This window comes from Mobula birostris, chromosome 2 (genome assembly GCF_030028105.1).
Source record: "Mobula birostris isolate sMobBir1 chromosome 2, sMobBir1.hap1, whole genome shotgun sequence".
NCBI lineage: Eukaryota > Metazoa > Chordata > Chondrichthyes > Myliobatiformes > Myliobatidae > Mobula > Mobula birostris.
The window spans coordinates 135756364-135778281 of record NC_092371.1 but is presented as its reverse complement, the minus strand read 5'-3'; the positions used below and the strand labels follow the sequence as shown (position 1 = coordinate 135778281).

General features: G+C 41.6%; 1 protein-coding gene across 4 annotated transcripts in view; it reads right to left on the bottom strand.

Annotated features, from left to right (window-relative positions):
- Nucleotides 1-21918, bottom strand: part of ppp2r5d (protein phosphatase 2, regulatory subunit B', delta) — a 137036-nt gene that overhangs the window by 5640 nt on the left and 109478 nt on the right. For all 4 annotated transcript variants that reach the window (XM_072248846.1, XM_072248825.1, XM_072248841.1 and 1 more), the window contains 6 exons: nucleotides 21318-21371; nucleotides 20691-20861; nucleotides 16612-16739; nucleotides 13785-13886; nucleotides 5190-5262; nucleotides 2783-2899 (listed from right to left, as the gene is read on the bottom strand). In XM_072248846.1, coding sequence (XP_072104947.1) covers nucleotides 2783-2899; nucleotides 5190-5262; nucleotides 13785-13886; nucleotides 16612-16739; nucleotides 20691-20861; nucleotides 21318-21371 — 645 coding nt within the window. The remainder of the gene's footprint in view (nucleotides 1-2782; nucleotides 2900-5189; nucleotides 5263-13784; nucleotides 13887-16611; nucleotides 16740-20690; nucleotides 20862-21317; nucleotides 21372-21918) is intronic.

Sequence of the window (21918 nt, the reverse complement as noted above, 5' to 3'; positions counted from 1 at the left end):
AGAACAAACGAAAGAAAGGCAGAGCGCTTTGGATAATGCAAAGGTTATGGGATAAAGAACATTTTAATAAAACACAAAGTTCTGGAAGTACTGAGCAAGTCAGGCAGTATCTATGGAGTGAGAAACTGCTGATGAAGGTTGATGACTTTCCATCAAAATGAGGACAGATTAGAAATCAAATAAGGGAAAAGTGAGGAGAACAAATGGAATGAATGCCCCTGGAGAACTGAGAGGGAGGAGAACAATGTGTCTGATGATTGCATAATTGGAGGTGTGGAAGAGGACTATCTATTGAACGTGGAAGACAATAGCAAGGGTACATCCAGTGTATCAGTTCTCATGATGCTACCTGCCACACTAGTTGAGGTATCATCCCTCCACTTCTGTCACAGAACAAGAGGGTCTCACTTTCCACCCTACCCCTCCACATTAAAACAGGTTGTCATTTCCATTATCTTTGTACATGACACCCATATTAGCATTATGAAGGGACTATTTCTTCTGTTATTCCCTGGTCCATTCTTCATCTCCCCCGACAGCTGCTCTTCTTACTACCCATTTACCATTTCCCATCCCACAGTCTACTGGCCCAAATACTCCTTCCAGCTGGAACACAGATTCCGATTGCTTCTTTCGATTTAGTGTCCTGCATTAGATGCCAATGACATGAGCTCCTCTATAATGGCGAAACCAAACACTGATTGTTTGGGCTCTTTGCAGAACACTTCATTCTGTTGCAAGGATAGTTTCAAGTCACCTGCTATCTCAACCCTCCATTCTATTCCAACCCTGGCTCTTATATCTTTGGTCTTGCACAGTTCCATGCTTTTTGAAAGGTCAGGGAAAGGCATTGTATCTTAGAACTGGAAACAACATAAACTTCAGGATGTGCTACTGAATTCAACTACTTCAGATAACCAGACTCTTGAGTTTGCATTGGAACTGGCAGAGTTTCACTAACTGGTTATCACCGTGTCACATTAACTGCACCTGGAGATGCTACCCAATATGCCACTTCAAACATTCTAATGTGTCTCATATTTCCAGTACCCGAAATACTCAGCAGGTCAGAGGAGGGCTGAGTGGTAATCAAACAAGTATCTCTGCCATGGATGGTGAAGGGAAGTTATTTATTTGCCACAGGGTGTCCAGTTTATCACTGCTGTACCTACCTTTATATAATTGACACATTTGTTTCTGGTTAATCATGGTCCTGCAGATGTTGAGTATGAGTGACTTAGCCTTATCATATTAATGAATGTTTTAGGCTGGTGGTCAGATACAATTGGAAGAAATAGCTATTGCCCATCACCTGTCAGCTGTCAGTTTGGAATCACTTTGACCTGCCAACAGAGGGAAGTTCATCAACAAAGCTTTGGATAAAGATGGTCCTTGAACTTCTGCCTCAATACCTGGATCAAAGATGACTGAGCCCCAATGCCACTTTGACCTTGCTTTGTGCTTGATGATATCAGCCAGTGGAAAATTTCCCATCAATTTTGAAAGCTTCTCTATAACAAACTGAGTCAAATGATGCCATTTATTCTTACATCTGGTTCTTTTGTTTGCATTTGGATTAGGGCTACAATAAAGTCTGAACCTGTGGTCACAGTCGAACAAACGACTCCAGGTTTGATTACTGTGGACATGCAGTTATAACATCTACTGTCCTCAGTAGTTTCTTAATTGAATAGATCGGACCAAACTGGCTGAAGATTAGCTCTGCAATGGCAGGAGCTCTGGAAGAGACTAAGTAATTATCTGGCACTTCAGGCTGTACTCCAATCAACTGCAAAGACAAGGCTGAATTAAGGATGAGTTGTGCATGGAATCATCACTTTTAGCTGTTTAACTGGCTCCAAGCACAATCGTTGTGTCTAATCCACAGGTTGACATAATTAGAAATCACTTTCCTGGTGCAGGAGCTGTGCTTTGCTTTATCATTTGTCGGTACAGCCATGTTGTTCTGCGTTCATTGAACTACAAATAGTGCACTGGTTTACTGACAGAATTAGAGATGGGGGAGTGGGGAGGCATGGAGATACTGTGGGACGGAATTCTGCTGCTGCAGATGACTCTCCTCTTCATTTAGCACAATAATACTGACATATAAACATAAAATATGGCACATAAATGTCACCCTGCCCACGTGAGCATTTGTGCTCCACTCAAACATCTTCCTGACATTTCCAATCTACCTCAATATCTTTTTCCTCACATATCCAGTCTCCTGTACACGTACAGCTTTCACTCCAACATTCCCCAAGACAGCAAGCCCAGGAAGGTACAGGAAAGATTCACGAGGATGTTACTGGGACGAGACAGCTCGAGTTATAAAGAGAGGCTGAGACTTTTTTCCTCTGAAATGTCGGAAGCTGAGCGGTGACTTTATATAAAATCATGAGGAGCAAAGACAAGGTAGATGGTCACAGTCATTTTCCCAGGAGTTTAAAAGGGCATAGGTTTCAGGTGAAAGGGAAGGGATTTAGAAAGGACTTAAAGGTAAGTATTTTTATACAGAGGATAGCTTGTATATGGAATAAGTTGCCAGAGGAAGCTGTAGAAGTGGATTCAAAACAATGTTTAGAAGACATTTAGGCAGGTACATGGATAGAGGGATATGGGCCAAATGGGACTAGCTCAGATCAGCATGGACAAGCTGTGCTGAAGGGCTGTTTCCATGCTGTGTAACTAAATGACTCTATGACAAATTCACTTCTCTTTGGTTCACTTGTCAGCCAGGCGGGTTCATGTGGCAATCTGATACCTTCACAGTCATTACCTGGACAGCCTCAGTCTCCACAGCCTTCTTCAACAACTGGATATCCTCAGCTGTGGGAGTCTCTGTCTCCATAGACAGCACAGTGTTGATATCTGAAGGCTCAACATACATGTTAAACTGAAAGAGAAGAAAACACATGTGAAATTATATACTCCTAAATAAAAGCTATTATTTATATTAAAGACTTATGGCTATCCTTTCTGCAGCCAGAGCTCCATGCAGAAAGCTCCTGCGTACCTTTTACTTATGAGTTTAAGTCCCATAAGTAAATAAAAGTAAATCACTGGGTCGTACTCCTTAGTATGGGAAAATATCACACACAAATATTGCTAGCCTGCTACAGAAGCTATTACCTGCTTTCATGTAATACATTTTTGAGTTCTTTAGGGTGTTTAAACAATCATGGATTTAAAAAGTACCGAAGTTCTATTTATGCAATTCTTTTCAAGTCCTCAGGATGTTCTGAAGAAACTTGCAGCCAATATGCATCAACTGCTGTACATAAGACTGCAAGAAATTGCAGAGTCTTGAACACAGCCCAGTCTATCATGAACACCAGCCTCCTCCCCATGGACTCTGCCTATACTTCCTACTGCCTTGGGAAAGCAGACAACATAATCAAAGGATGTGGGCAAAAGGCAGATAAATATAGGCCAGTTAGCTTGTCTGTAGTAGGACAAATGCTTGAAACTACCATTAAGAAACAGCTGGCAATATGGATGGATATCGATCCATCAGCAGGCACAGCGTGGACTGAGGAAGCGCAGGTCAGGTTTGACAACCTTACCTCACTGGAGTTCTCTGAGGGTACTGTGAGTGCAGGGAATACATTGACAACCTCACCTCACTGGAGCTCTGAGGATACAATGAGCGCAGGGAAGCAGGGTGATTTTGCATACTTGGATTTCCAGAAGGCATTTGATAAGGACTTATCTGTAAGGATGCATGCAGTTTCGGGTTATGTATAAGCATGGATAGAGGATTGTTAACGAATACAAGGCAAAGAGTTGGGATATTTGTACATTTCTCTGGTTGGCGATCATGGTGACTGGAGAGTCTGCAACTATTCATGATATACATGAATGATTTGTAAGGGGCGGAAAGCAAATTACACAAGAGTCTGCAGAGAGATAAAGATAGGTTAAATTAATTATCCCTCCAGATATTTTGGGGGGGGGGGGGGGGGGAAAAGAGAGGGTGGAATGTATTTTTTAAGGAGTGATTGACCTGGGACTATACTCGTGGAAATTCAGATGAATGAGAAGGCTTCTAATAGAAATAAAATTATGAACGGAATAGACAAAATAGAGGCAGGAAAGTTGTGACAATGATTGGTAAACTGGTTCATTATTGTTACCCGTAACGAGCAAAAAGCTTTGTTTTGCATATCATCCATTCAAACCATTTCATTAAAACACAGCATTGCAGTATGAGGGAAAAACAGAATGCAGAATAAAGTGTTACAATTATGGCAGTGCAGGCAGACAATAAGGTAGGTGTAAGGCCATGAGTGGTACAGTGCAAGGTCAAGAGTCAATCTTATCGTACTAGGACCATTCAATAGTCTAACAGTAGGACAGGAGCTGTCCCTGAGCCTAGTGATCAGGCTTTTGTGTCTCCTGCTGGATGGAGGCATGGTGAGGTCTTTGATTATGTCGACTGCTTTCTGAATAAACCAATTACCAACTGTTGTCTAGTCACTGTTAAAATGAACAATCCTGCAGTTTTCTAAGAACTGATGTCAAACACAATTACAATAGAGCCCATTTCAGACATGACTGAGTAGCAAGTCAACAGTTAATTGAGGGGAGCTGTCCTTCACCTTCCAATGTTTGATAGGATGTCGATTATGGCCTTTTCTTCATGAGCAGAGTTTACTTCACAAAATTACAGCACATTCAGCTGATCAGAACAGACTTTATGCAATAAATAGAGAATGCCTGGTTTAGAAGGTTGATGGTTTCATTTATACTTCATGATTGGCCTGACCATCATCTCACCTTCTCTAGCAGCAGTCAGATTCCACGGCTATTAACTGAATAGTATCTTGCTTAAACATTTGACTTTCAATTAATGCTTTAAAAGCTGAAACACCAGTTTCCTGTTCCAGTGCCTGCTAGCTAATGGGTCAGAAAGAGGACTGAAGCTGTAGAAGTTCAGATCGACACATGGAAGCTAATCCTTGTGGTAAAAATCAACCCCCAATACTGAAAGGAGATCATTCGATTAGTTAGTTCTTGGGACACACCTTTGCTGTGCTAGAAAGTCTGCACTACTTCCTGTGCGTAAACTATCCCAAGAACACAGAGGCAACACCAGTGGATAGACCTGATGCGTCATCAGTCAAATTATTCACTTGGTGAACAATTGCATGGAGAGGGTCAGGTGAAGAGTGCTGATTTGGTACCTGAGGATTATGTTGGGCTAAATGTTCGATTTTTTGCCAGATCTCTTCACGCTCTTTAAGTTTAAATTTCTCCCTGAAATAGAAAAGGAACAATATAGTTGGATTCAAGGACCAGGTAATTGAGCTGATATTTTTTTTCTAAAGAATTATGTATAATTTAAATTGGTTTCAAACTGTCAAGGCTTAATATTTTCCACCTCAGCACTGCCTGTACTTCTGAGCTCTCCACTGTAACCCCTACAAAGCATGAAGAGAAAAAGACGCCACCATTATATGAACAACAGTTTATTGTAGGGAGAGAAAGAGAACAAAACAAAGATAGCTTGCAAAGACTGGACTGAATTTTCAGTTTGAATAAGCCACACACAAGGATAGTACCCTGACATCTTTCAAGTTCTCCGAGAATTGATAACTACCTAACTGTAAGAGTGTTCTCCAGTGATCTGATTGATTATAGAATTGTGAATCAGGAACTGTGACTGTGGCAATAAAACTGAGGTAAAGAAACAGGGTTGCGAAATTTCTCACCCATTCTCAACGGGGAATCCCTGGCTTTTGCTGGGACTCAATATCTGAGGGACCTAATAAACTGAAATCAAAACATTGGCTTTTTGATTGTGTAAACTCCTACATTTCTCACCATAAAAAGGCCCCTATAGGAGGCAGACAAGCCAGTTGTTACTCTGGCAAAAAGATAAACTAGAGGTCTATGATACCATGAGAGAATGAAATACCCAAATGGAAAGACTTGGTCTTGAGATCCATGTGAGAAAACTGAAACATAATTCCTTGCTGCTGTGTGACAATTAGCTCCATGGGAGCTTGAGGATTTTAACAGCAGTAAAAGAAACAATGAAAGCAGCAACAACCCAGGAACAATTACTGCAGATAGGTGCCCCTGACTTCAGAACTCAGAGAAGATGACCCACTGAAATAAGCCTGGCCAGTTTACCTTGTGTGGGTGATATGTGAAGCCAGATTGTGGTTTGTGACTTAGTGCAGAGTGGCAAGCTAGTACAGCGAGTTAAATGTAAAATAATTGAATAACTTTTACTTCCAAATATGTGTATTGATAACGTTGTACTAAACTTTGATTTGAGACACACACAATGCTGGAGGAACTCACCAAGTCTAGCAGCATCAAAAGAGGGAAATAAACAGCTGTCATTTTGGTCCAAGACCCTTCATCAGGACTGGAAAGGAAGGGGGCACATGCCAGGAAAAGTACGTTGGGGAGGAGGAGGAGGAGTGCAAGTGAAATCAGGTGAGGGGGGAGGTGGGAATGAAGTAATTAGCTGGGAGGTGACAGGTGGCAGAGGTGAAGGGCTGAAGGAGGAATCCAATATGAGGACAGTGGACCATGGAAGAAGGGGAAGAAGGGGAACTGAAGGGAGGTAATGGGCTGGGAGGAAAGTGAGAGGATATCCAGAATGGGGAATAGAAAAAGATAGGGTGGGGGGGGCACTTGAAATTACTGGAAGAGAAATTGATGTTCATGGTCAGGTTGGAGGCTACCCAGATGGAATACCAGTTGCTGCTTCTCCAGCCCGAGTTTAGCCTCATCATAGCAGCAGAGGCAGCCACGGAGAGACATGTCAGAATGGGAATAGGAAGTTTATTGAGATGGGTAGCCGCTGGGAGTTCCTGACTTTTGCGGCAGACAACTTGACAAAGTGGTTCCCAATCTGTGTTGAGTCTCACTGATGTAGAGGAGGCCACACTGGGAGTGTCAGATATAATAGATGATCCTGACAGACTTGCAGGTGAAGTGAAGTGAAGCACTGTTTGGGGGTCCTGAATGGTGCTGATGAAGGTGGCATAGTGGCAAGTGTAGCACTTGCAGGTATAAGTGCAGAGAGGCAATTCCGTGGGAAGGAAAAGTGGACAAGGGAGTCAGAGAGAGCGATCCCTTTGGAAATTAGATGGGGGGGGGGGGGGCAAGATATGCTCAATGGTAGCATCCCGCTGGAGACGGTAGAAATTACATGTGTTGGAAACAAGAGACTCCAGGGGTGGTTAGCATGGACAGGGGATCCTTACCCCTATTATGACAATGGGAGGATAGGTGAGGGCACATGTGGGGAAAGCGGAGAAGAAGATGAGGACAGCATAGATGGTCAAAGGAAAACCTCCTCCTTGGGAAAAAAAAGAGGCTATGTCAGATGTTTGAGACTGGAAAGCCTCATCCTGTGAACAGATGCGGTGGAGATGGAGGAACTAAGAGAAGAGAATAGCATTTTTTCAAGTGACAGGGTGGATAGAGGTATTGTTAGGATAACTGTGTGAGCCAGTTGGTTTGTAAAAGATGTCAGTGGATAATCTGTCCCCAGAGGTGGTTTGAGACTTTGTTTGCCACAGTCAGCCCTCTAATGGCAGAGGTTCAGCAGTGCTGGGAAGTCTTTCAGACATTTACCCAACGCCAAACTTAGACAATCTCTTCTTGTAATTAAAGTTCTCCAATCTTTGCAAACTCCTTGTAAACCTCCAATCCCACATTAGCAAATTCATATGGTGATAAGATGATTAAAAATGACACAAATAGAGGTGAACAGGTTATGATTTAATAGCCACAGAGGAGACAGTTGCAATAAGAATCTAACCTGGGAGTAAATTTTCTGGAATATTTAAATGAATATTCCGGAAAGGAATATTCATTTGGAAGAAAGAATAGCACATTTGGAAAATTATAACCTAATCACACATATTAGTTAAACCATGGATCAGGGAGAGGAAATCATGTCCAGAGTAGATAGAGAGGAACCAGTAGCTGGATTTGGATTTCCCAAAGTATCCCAGAAAAGGTTACTCAATAGGATAACATGTAGTGCCAGAGTCAACATATTGACACAGATAGATATCTGCAGCAAACAGGGAGTCTGGATTATTTTCATGTTGGCAACTTGTGAACACAGTGATTAGAATGGTGATTATAACTCTTACATCAATGACAACAAGAAAGGGAGCAGATATATCGTAGCCAAATTTCAGTTGACACAAAAATAGGTAACGGAGGCTGCAAGAATGACACAACTTGCAGAGAAATAATGATGCAAGGTGACTGAGTAAACAATTGGCAAGTACAGAATAACATGGGAAATGTGAACAAATGAACAGTTATTTAAATAGGGAGAAGTTGCAGAAAGATGCAGCACAGAGACTGGGGGGGCAGTGCTTGTGTATCAAACACTGAAACTGTCACATTAATGTCACAGGAAAAAGGAAAGACTCAAGAGTTATAGAGTTATACATTACAACAACCAGCCCATTCAGCTCACCAAGTTTCATCTACATCCTTTTTCCTAGCACTTGGTCGGTAGTCCACTATGCTTTGGTGGTTCAAATGTGTGTCTAGCTTTATTTTACTTAGTGAGTCACACTGGCCCAGAAGCTTCCAACAAACCCAATTAATCTCAACCTAATCACAGGACAATTTACAATGACCACTTACCCTACCTGGTACGCTTTTGAACAGTGGGAGGAAACTGGAGAACCAGAAGAAAACCCACGCATTCCATGGGGAGGATGTACAGACCCTTTACAGAACAGCACTGACTGATCTCTGAAATGCCCCGAGATGCAGTCACACCATGCTAACCACTATGTAACCGTGGAGCCCCGCGGATGTTTTTTGTAAACATTTGAGAGGGGACCTGCCTCCAACATCTTCTCAAGCAATGTGTTCTACATTTCAACTACACTCCGGGATTTTAAAAAAAAATCCTTAGATCCCCACTAAACCTCTTACTGCTCTCTTTAAGCCTATATGGACCTCTGCAATGCAGAATTGTTTCCATGTATGCCTCTCATTGTTTATACCTCCTTCAGGACCCTCCTCAGCCTCCTCCTGTTCCAGGGAAAACAAAACACAGCTTTTCCATAACTTATTTCTTCTAACTGAAGTGTTCTGCCTCGGCAGGAAAGTGAATTTGAGCATCAGATCAACCATGTTGCTACTGAATGGAAGAGGCTCCATGAGCTGAATGGCCGACTCTTGTTCCTCCTTCTCACGATCTCATAGCCAGAGCAGTATGCAGTTTTCTTACTGTGATCTGACCGGTGCTTAGGACATATACATCTCCCTTCCAGTGTATATGTTGTCTCAGGTAATTAAGCATCCTATATAGTTCTGTAACCACTCTACCCTATCTTGCTGTTTTCAGATAATTGTTGACTCACATTCCAAGATCCCCTTAACTTCTACATTTTACACCCTCCCACTTCTTCGCTTTGCTTGCTCTTCCCCAATACACTAATTAAACATTGGACTGACTCCACTTAATTGGTATCTTCTTGCTGTCTTCACTTCCTTCTACACTAATCTCACTGCCAAATGTTATACTTGCAAATTCTAATCTTACTCTCTGCATTTAAATTAAAATCATTGATGAGTCCTTGTTCTTGAATGTATGGAACCAATTCCAAAGTTCAAAGTAAATTTATTATCAAAGTACATACAGTCGCCAAAAAATACCCCGATTCATTTTCTTGCAGTAGGATAGTCAACAAAAAACTACACACACAGACCAAACAACCAATGTGTGAAAGAAAAACTGAAAATACAAAAAAAAAGTAAATAAATAATACAGAGAATATGAGCTGTTGAGTCCTTGAAGACAAGTCATGGAATCTGTTCGGTATTGAGTGAGTGAAGTTACCCATGCTTGTTCAGGATAACTCCCCCTGAATCTGGTAGCATGGAACCCAAGGCTCCAGAACCTCCTTCCTGATGGCAGCAGTGAGAAGAGAGCATGGCCTAAATGGTGGGGTCCTTGATGATGGATGCTGCTTTTGTATGGCAGCACTCCTTGTAGATGTGCTCAATAGTGGCGAGGGCTTTTCCTGTGAAGGAATGTGCTGTATCCATGACTTTTTGTAGGCTTTTCCATTCTTGGCCATTGGTGTTTCCATACCAGGCTGTAATGCAACCGGACAGGATATTATCTACTATGCATCTACAGAAGTTTTTCAAAGTCTTAGATGACATGATGAATCTGCACAAACTTCTACGAAAGTAGAGGCACTGCAATTCCTTCCTTGTAATGGTACTTGCATGCTGGTCCCAGAACAGATCCTCTGAAACGATAGTGCCAAGGAATTTAAAGTTACTGACCCTCTCAACCTCCAATCTTCTCGCAAGGTCTGGCTTACGGACCTCTGGTTTCCTTACCCTGAAGTCAATAATCAGCTCTTTGGTTTTGCTGACATTGAGTAAATGGTTATTGTTGTGGCACCATTCAACACGATTTTCAATCTCCCTCCTAGATTCGGCCAACAACAATGGAGTCGTCAGGAAACTTAGATATGGCAATGGCATCCTCACATTCAGAAATATAAAGCAAGCTGAGCAGAGGGATAAGCAGGCAACCTGTGCTGATTGGTGATTATGGAGATGCAGCTGCCAATCCAAACTGACTGGGGTCTGCAGGATCCAGTGAGGAAATTGAGAGTCTAGTTTACAAGGAGCTAGCAAGGCCTAGTTCTTGGAACTTATTAGTTAGTTTGGAGGGAATGGCAGTGTTGAATGCTAAGCTGAGGTCAATCAGAGCATCCTGATGTTTGCATCTTCACTGTCCAGATGTCCAGGGCTGAATGAAGAGCCAATGTAACAGCATCAGCTGTTAACCTGTTGTGATGGTACGCAAACTGGAGCAGATCCAAGCCACTCCTCAGGTAGGAATTCATAGGTTTCACGACCAGCCTCTCAAAGTACTTCTTCACAGTAGATGGAAGTGCTATTCGATGATAGTGATTGAGTAGTTTACCACATTCCTCCTGGGCACTAGTATGATCAAAGCAGGTGGGTATCTCAGACCGCGGAAGTGAGAAGTTAAGGATGTTTGTACATACTCCAGCCAGTTGATTAGTGCAGTTCTTCAGTACTCGGCCAGATGCCTTCCATGGGTTCACCCCCCCCCCCCCCGAAGAATGCTCCCACACCAGCCTCGGAGAAAGAAATCACAGGGTTGTCACGGCTGTGGAAGTTTGTGAAGAGAGCCTCCATGTTCTGTCGGTTAAAATGAGCATTAAAGTAATTGGGTGAGACCTTGTTGTTGCATATTATATGTTATTTGGTTTTGCTTTGTAGGAGGTGACAGCATTCAAGCCCCTGCCACAGCTGTCGAGCATCCTTCAGTAACTCAAGTTTGGTCTGGATTCATATGTGATTCACCATTCTGGAGGCCATAGCTGAACACCATCAGTCTAGCCCTCAGCTGATTGCAGGTTCATCCAAGACTTGTTGTTGGGGAAGTTAACTTCCTATCATCACAACAACCACTGCTGCTCATTTCTCTCGAAGCAACTTTCCAATCCAATGAGCTACCTTCCCTTGGGTCCCACAGGGTTCTGATGCAGGGTCTTGACCCAAAACATTGACCATTCCTTTGCCTCCAAAGATGCTGCATGACCCGCTGAGAACAATATTATTGTTCTAATTAGTTCTGGAATATAGGACCACGTCACAAGCTTTGCTAAAATCCAAATGTACTGCATCAAACACCATCACAATCAATCTCCCAAACCTATAATTGTTGTACTTCCAAGTCTGCTGATGATATTAACCTAGAAGAGATTGAATGTCAAAGATGTAGGAAAGAAGATTTCAGGCAATCTGGACAAGCAAAGTGAGAAGGGCTGAACATGGCAGATGCAATATATTATGGAAAAATAGGAAGCCATCCACTGTGGTATGCAGAACAGAAAAACATAGCACTAACTGAGAAGAGGCTTGGTGGTGTTGCTATTCAAAGCAGCCTTGGTGTGGCCAAGTACATAAACTATTGAAAGCCATGTATAGATGCAGAAAGGGATTAGGAAGGTAAATATCTGTCAGCCTTCAGTACAAGAGGAATGGAATACTGGAGTAGGCTAGTCTTATTGGATTGTACTGGGCCTTGGTCAATCCACACAGTGTTACAGGCTGGTTTAATCTCCTGAGTGAAGAAAGGATACACTTGTCAGAGACAGAGTGCAGCAAAGGTTTGTTCAGCTGCTTCCGGGGAGAGCAGATTTGAGTTATGGAGGAGAGACTGAGTAAAGTAGCTTTAATTTTCTAGAAGGATGAGCAGAGATCTCATTGAAAAGTTTACAGAGTTTGACAAGCTTGGCTGAGGAATCTCAAACCAAGGGCCACAGTCTCCAAAGGAGAAGAGATTTATTCTGTAGGAGTAACGTGAAGGCTCAGTTGTTGTGTTTATACAAACATAGAAAGTCAATTTCTGGATATGAAGGGAACAATGGATAGTGCAGGTAAATGGCATTGAGGTAGATGATCAGCCATAACCTTAATGAATAACAGAACAGCTTAAGGGTTGACTGGCCTTCTCCAGATTCTATTTAATTTTAATGTGAAATGGTTCTGAAACCAGGTAAGAATGGGCCTGTGATAACATAACCATTTGCTTGACAGAGGAAAGGACTAAAACACAACGGTAACTGTGTCAGTCAGATTATCTACTGATCTATGTGGATTTATTTTTTAAAAAGTCATTTCATTTAACATTATTCCAATTTGCAATAACTATTGAACTGAACAATAAACCTTTATCCCAAGCAAGGTGCATCCAAAACAAACACAGATGAGACTGTGTCTACAGGAGCACCCATAACATATTGGTAACTTTGCACTTCAGTAAAACTGAAAAGCATTGTCAACAATGAAGACAGAAGCATGTCTCAAGATAGACAGGCAAGTGGAATAAATGTCTACATGGCAGATGTAAAGTATAAGCCAACACAATCTAGCATAAAATATGAAGAGACACGATCCAAGCAGTGATAAATTTCTCGACAGGCACACAAATCAAGAGGGCTGGGAATGTTTATGTATAAATTTTTAAAGATGGCAGGAAAGGTTATCAAGACAATAAACGGTACACACAGAATCATAGGTAGAATCTAAAAGCCATATTGAGAAATAGGGCTGTTTTGTTACAATTGTACAGGGTGATGTTGAGGCCTCTCTGGAGTACTGTGCACAGTTTTGGTCTCCTTATTCAAGAAATACACTAAAGAACAGTACAGGCTCTTCAGCCTACAATGTCGTGCCAGCATTTTAACCTACTCTAAGAACAATTGAACCCTTTCCTCCTACATAGAACTCCATTTTTACAGAACATAAACATGGGGACAGTTTCACTAAGATGAGAGGATTGTCCTATCAAGAGCAGTTAGAGGTTGGATCTCTATCTTTGGAGTTTATAATGATGGGTGATCTTACTGAAACACAAGATCCAAAGGGAACATGATAGTGGGAGAGTTTTTAAATGAGAGTACACACTTACAAGCAAAAGGAACATTTAAAAAAAAAGTGCTAAAGAACTTTTCCTTGCAGAATATTGAATCTCTGGAATTCTCTACTTGAGGGTTGGGGAGACTAGATCATTGAGGGAATTCAAAGAGATGGTGGTGAAAATTTTGAACAATCAAGGAATTGAGGGCCATGTAGAACTAGCACAAAAGAGAAGTTGTGGCCAGTATAAATCAGTCATTATACTGAGTGGCAGAGTCCAGAGGGACCAAGTTGTCCAATTCTACGCTAACTTTCTGGTGTTCATATAGAAACGCGCCTCTTTGAATCCGAGGAAATTTCCTTACTTCTGTTTCTCTGCCTTGTACTGTTGAGTGCAATCATCAAACAGCTTCTGATTCATCTCCATGAACAGCTTCAATGCATTGTAAATCAGTCCATGAATTGTCCTGAAGAGCAATGAGACATTTCAACATTAAGATAGCTTGTATATTTCACTTCTATTTGTTATATTAAATCTAGATTTTACCAACATTTTACTGACAGATAACAACGGGGAGGGCTTTCACTTAATTCTTTTGAAAAAAAATCTACAATTTCTGGTGAAGCAAAAATATATAGATGCTGTAAATCTGACATTAAAACTTAAGAGGCTGAGCAAGTTAGGCAGAGAGGAACAGAGCTACATTCAATGTTTCAGATTTATGATCTGCTAAAGATATTCGGGGGAAGGGACTGGGAACAAAGGGAACAAGTACATTGCAAGTTGCGGGGGGGGGGGGGGAAACAGGGGACGAAAGGTGGGGATAACAAGGGAACATCTATAGTAGGATGGAAATCCAAAACTGGACACTGCTATGACTGAAGAAAGTTCATTACGATTCTTTGAGAAAGACATCATGCTTTTATATGTCTTTAAGAAATATATGAGGAAACCAATGGTATTAGTGTATTTAGGTCTTCAGAAAGCTTTTCATAAGGCCCCACAACTTAAGGTGAAGAAGATTAAATGCATGGAATCACTGGATAGAATACAAAGAGTAAGATCAACTGGGTACTTATGTTGGCAGGGTGAAGCTGACAAGGTACGACAGGAATGGGTGCTTGGGCCCCAGCTGGTTATAATCTTTCTCAACATCTTGGATGAAGGATATAAAGCAACAAACACAAGTTTGCTAAGGATATTAAACCAAAAGGGAAGTGAGCAATAATAAGGATGCAACGTGACTTCAGGGGTTATTTTCAGAAGCCTCTGATAAGATCTGATACAGAATGTAATTCAAGTAAGACAACAATATTATGGAATGAAAAAGGTCTTAGTGGTACAAGGTATATAAAAGTAGATAATTCCTTGACTCAAGGCAGAGGCCTGGCAGAGATTTGTTTATCATCCTTAGTTATGGGTGAGTTATTGGAAGACTGTTAGAAGGGCTGCAAGGACACCCCAGAGAACTACAGGCTGGTGAGCCTAACATCATTGGTGAGAAAGTTATTTGAGGGTATTCTGAAGGACAGGAGCTATCTACATTCAGAAAGCCAAAGACTGAATAGGGATGGTTATCAAGGCTTTGCATGCAGGAAATTGTATCTCATAAATGTAATGGTTTTTTTTTGAAGAGGCTTCTTGAAAGCAAGGCAGTAGACAATCTACATGGACAAGCGAGGCTTTTGACAAGGTCTTGTACAGTAGATTGGTCCAGAAGATGAAGGCACTTGAGAGTCAGTGTGAGAAGACAAGACTCTCGGATACAGCTTCCATGAAAGCTGCAACACGTAGATAAAGTAGTGAAGGAGGCATTTGACATGCTGGCCTTTAACGGACAGGGCACTGAATACAAAAGTCGTGGTGTCACATTATAGCGGTGTAGTGCATTGGTGAGAGTATACCTGAATATTGCGAGCAGTTCTGGTCACGATACTATAGGAAGGGTGTGATTATGCTAGAGAGAGTTCAGAAAGATTAATCAGGATACGCTGGGACTTGAGGGCCTGAGTTTAAGGAGAGACTGGATACGCTGGGACCGCCTTCCCTGGAGCATTGAGGCTGTGGGGTGAACTTATCAAAGTTTATAAAATCATGAGGAGCAGTGATAAGATGGATGGTGACAGCCCTTTATCCAGGGTAAGTAAGTTTAAAACTAAAGGGTAAAGGTTAATGTGAGAGGGGAAAGACTTAGTTATTTTTCCCCCCCACACAGAGGGTAGTGGGAATATGGAATGAGCTACCACAGGAAGTGGTACAGGCAGGTACAATTAGGTTTAATAAATGTTTAAAGATGTTTGGACATGTTCATAGATAAGAAAGATTTAGAGCAAGGGTTCCCTGCCTGGGGTTCACAGACCCCAGGGTTAACAGTAAGAGTTCATGGCATAAAAAAAGTTTGAGAACCACTGATTTAAGAGCAATTTTTGTCAAATGCAGGCAAATGGGACAAGCTAAGGAAGAGCTTTTGGTCAGCATGGAGAAATTGTGCCGTGGGTCAGTTTCAGTGCTGGAAAACTGACTTCATCATTACCTCTTGCAGCTTGTTTCAGATGTCAAATACTATCTCTATATGAAATTTTCCACTCAAATCCTCTTCAAAAAACTTGTTCTGTACAACTTAAACCTAGGCCCTTTTGTATATATGTATCCCTATCATGGGAAAGAACTCTGACTACCTATTCAAACTATGCCTCCTATAATCTTATATAGGCCACTTTATGCCTTATTCACTTCACCAGCGGAAACAAACTCAGCCTGTACCATCTCTCCCCATCACGATAGTTCTCCGATCCAGGTATCCCAGTGAGCCTCCTCTGCACTTACAACTGGGCTCAAGGGACCCATTCCTACTCCTTTTTCTTACAACATGTCGTGGAAGCAATGGGTGAGACAAGTTGTGAAAGCTTGTTAAAGTTTCAGTGTCAGGGGTGGTGAAAATAGAGAAAAACAATTGAGAGAAGATGCTTTCCTTAATTTTTACCATCTTCTGACATAAACCAATAATCTAAAATAAAAGGCAGGATAGAAATGCTCAGTGTATCGGGGAGAGGACAAAGAATTAACATTACTGGTAGATAACCATACATCAGAATAGTTGGTCCTGATGAAGTAGAAAATCTGGCTATCTAAAATTGCTGAGTTCACTGTCACAGGTCCTATACATAACAGGTCAATGATGACAAACTTACTTGTTCCAGTGACTTTTAGAGTTCTTGTAGAGTGCAGGGAACATTATAGGGAGGATTTTGGCAGCATTGTCACTGATCAAACTCATGATGTATTCATTGTTCCAATAATATAGAGCTCGCTCTGCCACCTGAAACAGGATAACCAACTTCAGTACAATTAAAGCACTGACATTACAGAGCCTTATATCCTCTGCTTTGCTCCATGTGAATAGTTACTCTGAATGTAAATTTAGGTTTTAGGAAATAATGGAGAAACAGGGAGGCTGCAGATTGCTGATCAATCAGATCAAGAATCCTCAAAAGGGTTCAGCTAGAAACTACACTTTCACCAAATAAAGATAATTTATACCATAAGGGATCGTTTGACCTATTGTGTCTCTGCTGATCTGTCAATTGAACTCTCCAACCCGATTGCATCTACCAGTACTGAGTCCCACAGCACTGCAATGTTCTTGCATACACATCCAGATTTCTGTCTCTATCATCCTTTCAGGAAATTAATTCCAGACTTTTACCACAATCTGGAAGGGGAAAGAAAAACACTTTTGCCAAACCTCCATCTATTCCTCACTATTTTAAATCTATGCTTTCTGGTTCTTGATCCCTTTAAGTGACATAAGTCATTCATATTCATCATATCTGGGTCTTGACTTTATGTTCCAAACAAACTGATCTTTCTTACCCAAGTATTTCTCATACCTACGTATTTCAATTATATCTTTGTAAATCTCCTCTGCGGGCCATCCCAACCCAGTCATATCTTCGTGATCATCCTGTAAACTGGTCAAGAGTTGTATATGGTTCTCAGATAGCTTCCATGTTCTTGTATTGTGCTTTGATTAGTAACAAAAAAAAGCATAATGATGTACTTTTAACCTCTCTATGTATGCTATCTGAAGATTTATGGACAGACTGTTCCTCGACAATACTCATTTACTGAAATTACCCTTACTTGACACAACTCTCATTGCACTGCCTCACAATTCTCTGGATTAAGCTGTCACTTTTCTACCAGACCTGAAGTGATCCCTCACGATCAACCACATTGCTAAATTTTCAAGCTGTGTATTTTTGCCATACCCTCTCTCAAGCCTGCATCATTGATCAATATTACAAAAAGTCAAGCAGTAGTGAACCTGATAGAACTCCATTGGTTGAAACCTTCCAGGCAAACAAAGACAGACATCAAAAACTGTCTTCTTCCTTCCTGTCATTGAACTAGTTTTGGATCCAATTTACTACTCCACTTTGGATCCCTTGGGGATTTAAACAAAAATAAATAAAGTGCATTTTATATATAAAAATCAGCTTTCCCTAAAAAATCCAAAACCTATAAAAAGCCCAGCTGCAATCTACAGAAGGCCATCATAAGACCAAAACACAATTCCGTAATATAGAGACAACTGAATGCAGAAGTTTTGGCTGAGTTTATGCACCGTTACTTCCTGTAAAGAAAAACCTAACATAAATGGCTGTGATACTTCACTCCCTGATAAGCTCTACATCTTCCCTGCACGCTTTGAAAGGGAGAATAAAACTACATCAGCGCATACCCATTATAAGTCATCAGGCCCTGTTGGTATACCTAACAAGTAACTGAAAACCTGTACCAACCAACAGGCTGGAGTGTTCAAAAATACCTTCACCTCTCACTGCTGCAGTTGGAGGTTCCCCATCTTCAAAGTGGCATCAATCATACCAGTGCCCAAAAAGAGCAGGGTGAGCTGCCTCAGTGACGATGACTAATAGCACTCACATCTACAGAGAGGACAGCTAACAAAAAAATGCAGCCGGATCTGGACCAGCTGGAAAAATGGTAGATGGAATTTATTTATTTGGTAATATAGCATGGCGTAGGCCCTTCCAGCTCTTTAAGCCATGCTGTTTCAACAGCCCCAACAAACCTGATTAACCCTAACCTAATCTCAGGACAAATTACAATGACCAATTAACCTAGTAACCAGTACATCCTTGCACTGTGGGAGGAAACTGGAGCACATGGGGGAACCCACTCATTTCACGGGCAGGATGTACAAATTCCTCACAGAACAGTGCCAAATTAAGCTCTGTCCTCTGGAACAGGCCAAGCTGTAACAGTATCATGATAACTGCTAAGCTACCATGGTAGCCTACAGTCATGCAGACAAGTGTGAACTGTTTCACCTTGGGAGCACAGACTAGTGAGCGGTAGGGTGCTGAAGAGTGCCGAAGAAGAGAGGGGTCTGGGAATACAGATCCATAATTCCTTAAAAGTAAAGAGGGTCAAAAAGAAAGCTTTTGGCACATTGGTCTTCATAAATCAAAGTACCGAGTACAGAGGATGTTATTTTGAAGTTGTACAAAATATTGGCGAGGCCTAATTTGGAGTATTGTGTGCAGTTCTGGTCACCTAACTATAGATGCCACGTCTTGGAGCTGCTGTAATTTTCTACTGCCACAAAAGTTTAAAAGCAGATACAATCATACTGACTCTCCACTTGGTTTTAGAGCAGCTGAACATCAGCAATACACAAGTCAGGATGCTGTTTATTGCTTGCAACTTGGGTGTTCAAAACCTTCACATCCTCACTACTAATTAACAAACCAAAGCCTGGGCCTCTTTCTGTAACTGGATCCTTGACTTCCTCACTGGGAGGCCAATCAGTACATTTTAGTAATGACACCTCATCCTCGCTGACAATGAAGCACTGGCACACCTTAAAAATGCATTGTTAGCCTAATGCTTTACTCTCTACACACGCATGACTGTGTGGCTAGGCTCAAATTTTCCAATGATACCACTGCTGTTGGCAGAATTTCAACTGGCAACAAGGCATACAAGAGCTTGAGTGGTATCGCTACAACAACCTTCCACTCAATATCGGCAAGACCAAGGAATTGAATGCGGATGTCAGGAAGAGGAAGTCGAGGGAACAGACACCAGTCCTCATGAGGGTTTAGTGATGGAAAGAGTGAGCAACCAAGTTCTTGGGTTTCAACATCTCAAAGGATCTAAACTGGGCCCAACACTTTGATGCAATCACAAAGAAGTGGCTATACTTCATTGGAAGAGATTTGGCTTGTCACCAGACTCCAGGCAATTTGAACAAATATGCAGCGGAGAGCATTCTGACAGGTTGCATCACTGCTTAGTATGGAGGCTGCCATGCACAGGACTGAAAGAGGCTGTAGGGGGTTGTAATTCAGCCAGCTCCATCACGGGTACAACCCTCCCAACCAGCAAGTGCATCTTCAAAAGGCAGTCCCTCAAAGGAGGTGGCATCCACTTGCCATCTGGGACGTGACTTTTCCTAACTACCATTGGGGAAGTGGTACAGGAACCAACACTCCACGTTTCAGTAAGAGCTGCCCCCTGCCCCCCCATCAGATTTCTGAATGGTCCATGAACACCATCTCACTATTCCTCTTTTGTACCAGATATTTTTGTAAATTATTGTAAATTTTATGCTTTATACTGCTGTATATGCTTGCAGTGCTGCCACAAAACAACAAATTTCACAACCTATGCCAGTGACAATAAATGTAACCCTGCTTCCTGATAATCTATGCCTAAGTGAAGAAATTATTTACAGGTTCCAAACAGTTCATGAGCCCTTACAAATTACATTACTCCTTTTTTTTGAATCACTTATTTTTATAATAATTTATATCTTTGCACTGTACTGCTGCTGTAAACAAATTTCAAGTCTAATAAGTCAGTATAATAGATCTGATTCTAATAAGTCATATCACCTCTGAAGTTACATGCTGATAATTGCTTGTTTAGTTTCTTCATTTTGTATCAACATTAGTTATTCAATCCAGTGGAACCACACTCACTGCTGGAGAGGACTGAAAGACTGTGTCCATGGTTTCTGTTCTTGCTTCACCTAACAATCTGTGTTAAAAGAACCCGTCCTTGGACCTGGGAGTGATCAGTTTGAAATTAGCATTGCACAATAATAACTCGGTATCTGGTTTCACAGCACAGACACTCAATGTGGCAGAGATGAAAAGAAAGGCTAATTCAAGAAACAGTAGTTAAAATAAATTGACCACTTTACCCTTGAGGAGGAAAGCCGAGGGAACAGTGGGCTTACCTGGAAGTGCGGGCTAGAAACACACTTAGCAAGCTGTCGGAACAGTGGCTCCATTACTTTCACAAACTCTGAGGGCTCAATGACATCTAGAATTTCTTCCAGTTCATTCAGAAACATGACTTCCTTTGGACTGTGTGTTTTGGGCCAGAACTTCAGCAAACCTACGATCACCTGGGACAGGAACACAGCAGATACGAGTCGTCTTGAGCAGGCAGTTTGGAAACTAAAAACTTCAGAAAGGAAAATGCACAACAGGCGATTCAGTCAATGGGCCCCTGGCCAGATGTTGCTCCCATCAGAAACACTGAGTAGTAAATTGTGGCTCTCTCATTGGTCAAAACCACATTAACATCTACCTAAGCTACTCCATAATGAGTCCAATACTATTAGCCACCCTGTCAAAGAGCACCCCTCCACAGACACTCAACACTCCCATTATGACGGCACAGTAAGACTGCTGATGCTGAAATCTGAAGCAATAACTAAACTGCTGGAAGAATTTAGTGGTTTGAGCAGCAGCAGTGAAGGCAGGTTGATATTCAGGTCAAAACCCTACATCAGAACTGAAATACATTTGGAAAAAAAAACACAGCACCTTGAAGTTGGTGTCAATAATACTGTACTTACTGGCTCTGTAAGGCTGCTGTCTTTCTCAAGGAACTGCACCACACAATAGGCCAGCTGAAGAGACAAAAAGACCTTAAGTATGCCCATTTGATCTCTGACAAGTGAAAACTACTGTAAACAGTAGCTGAATGGTGTAGCTTGTTAGTTACTTCATTCATTTATTTCAGAGATTCAGCTGAGATTTCTACTGAAAATCAGATGACCAATTTGACAAACAAGGAGGCAACACAAGGGTCAAATGATAGTGAGCTAAAACTGGGTGTTGCTGGGTTACTGGGCGGGCTCTATTTTGTTTTTGGACAACATAGGAACCCAATTGATGTGAAAGAGGAGAATATCAAGAGCAGATCTTTGGAGAACATAGAGGTAATGTTATGGACATAGGACAAGAAGTCATTGTAAGCGAATCTCTGGAGAAATCATGTCAGAATAAAAACGCAATCTACAACTTACTAAATCTCACTCAAGAGGGTAGATCGGGGGTAGGCAACCAATGGCCCGCAAGCAAATATTGGGATACTATGCTTATCCGGCCCGCGAGTGATTTTTCCTTATTCTGAGTGTTTCACTTGACCACACTGATGGACATGCATGGCGTCTT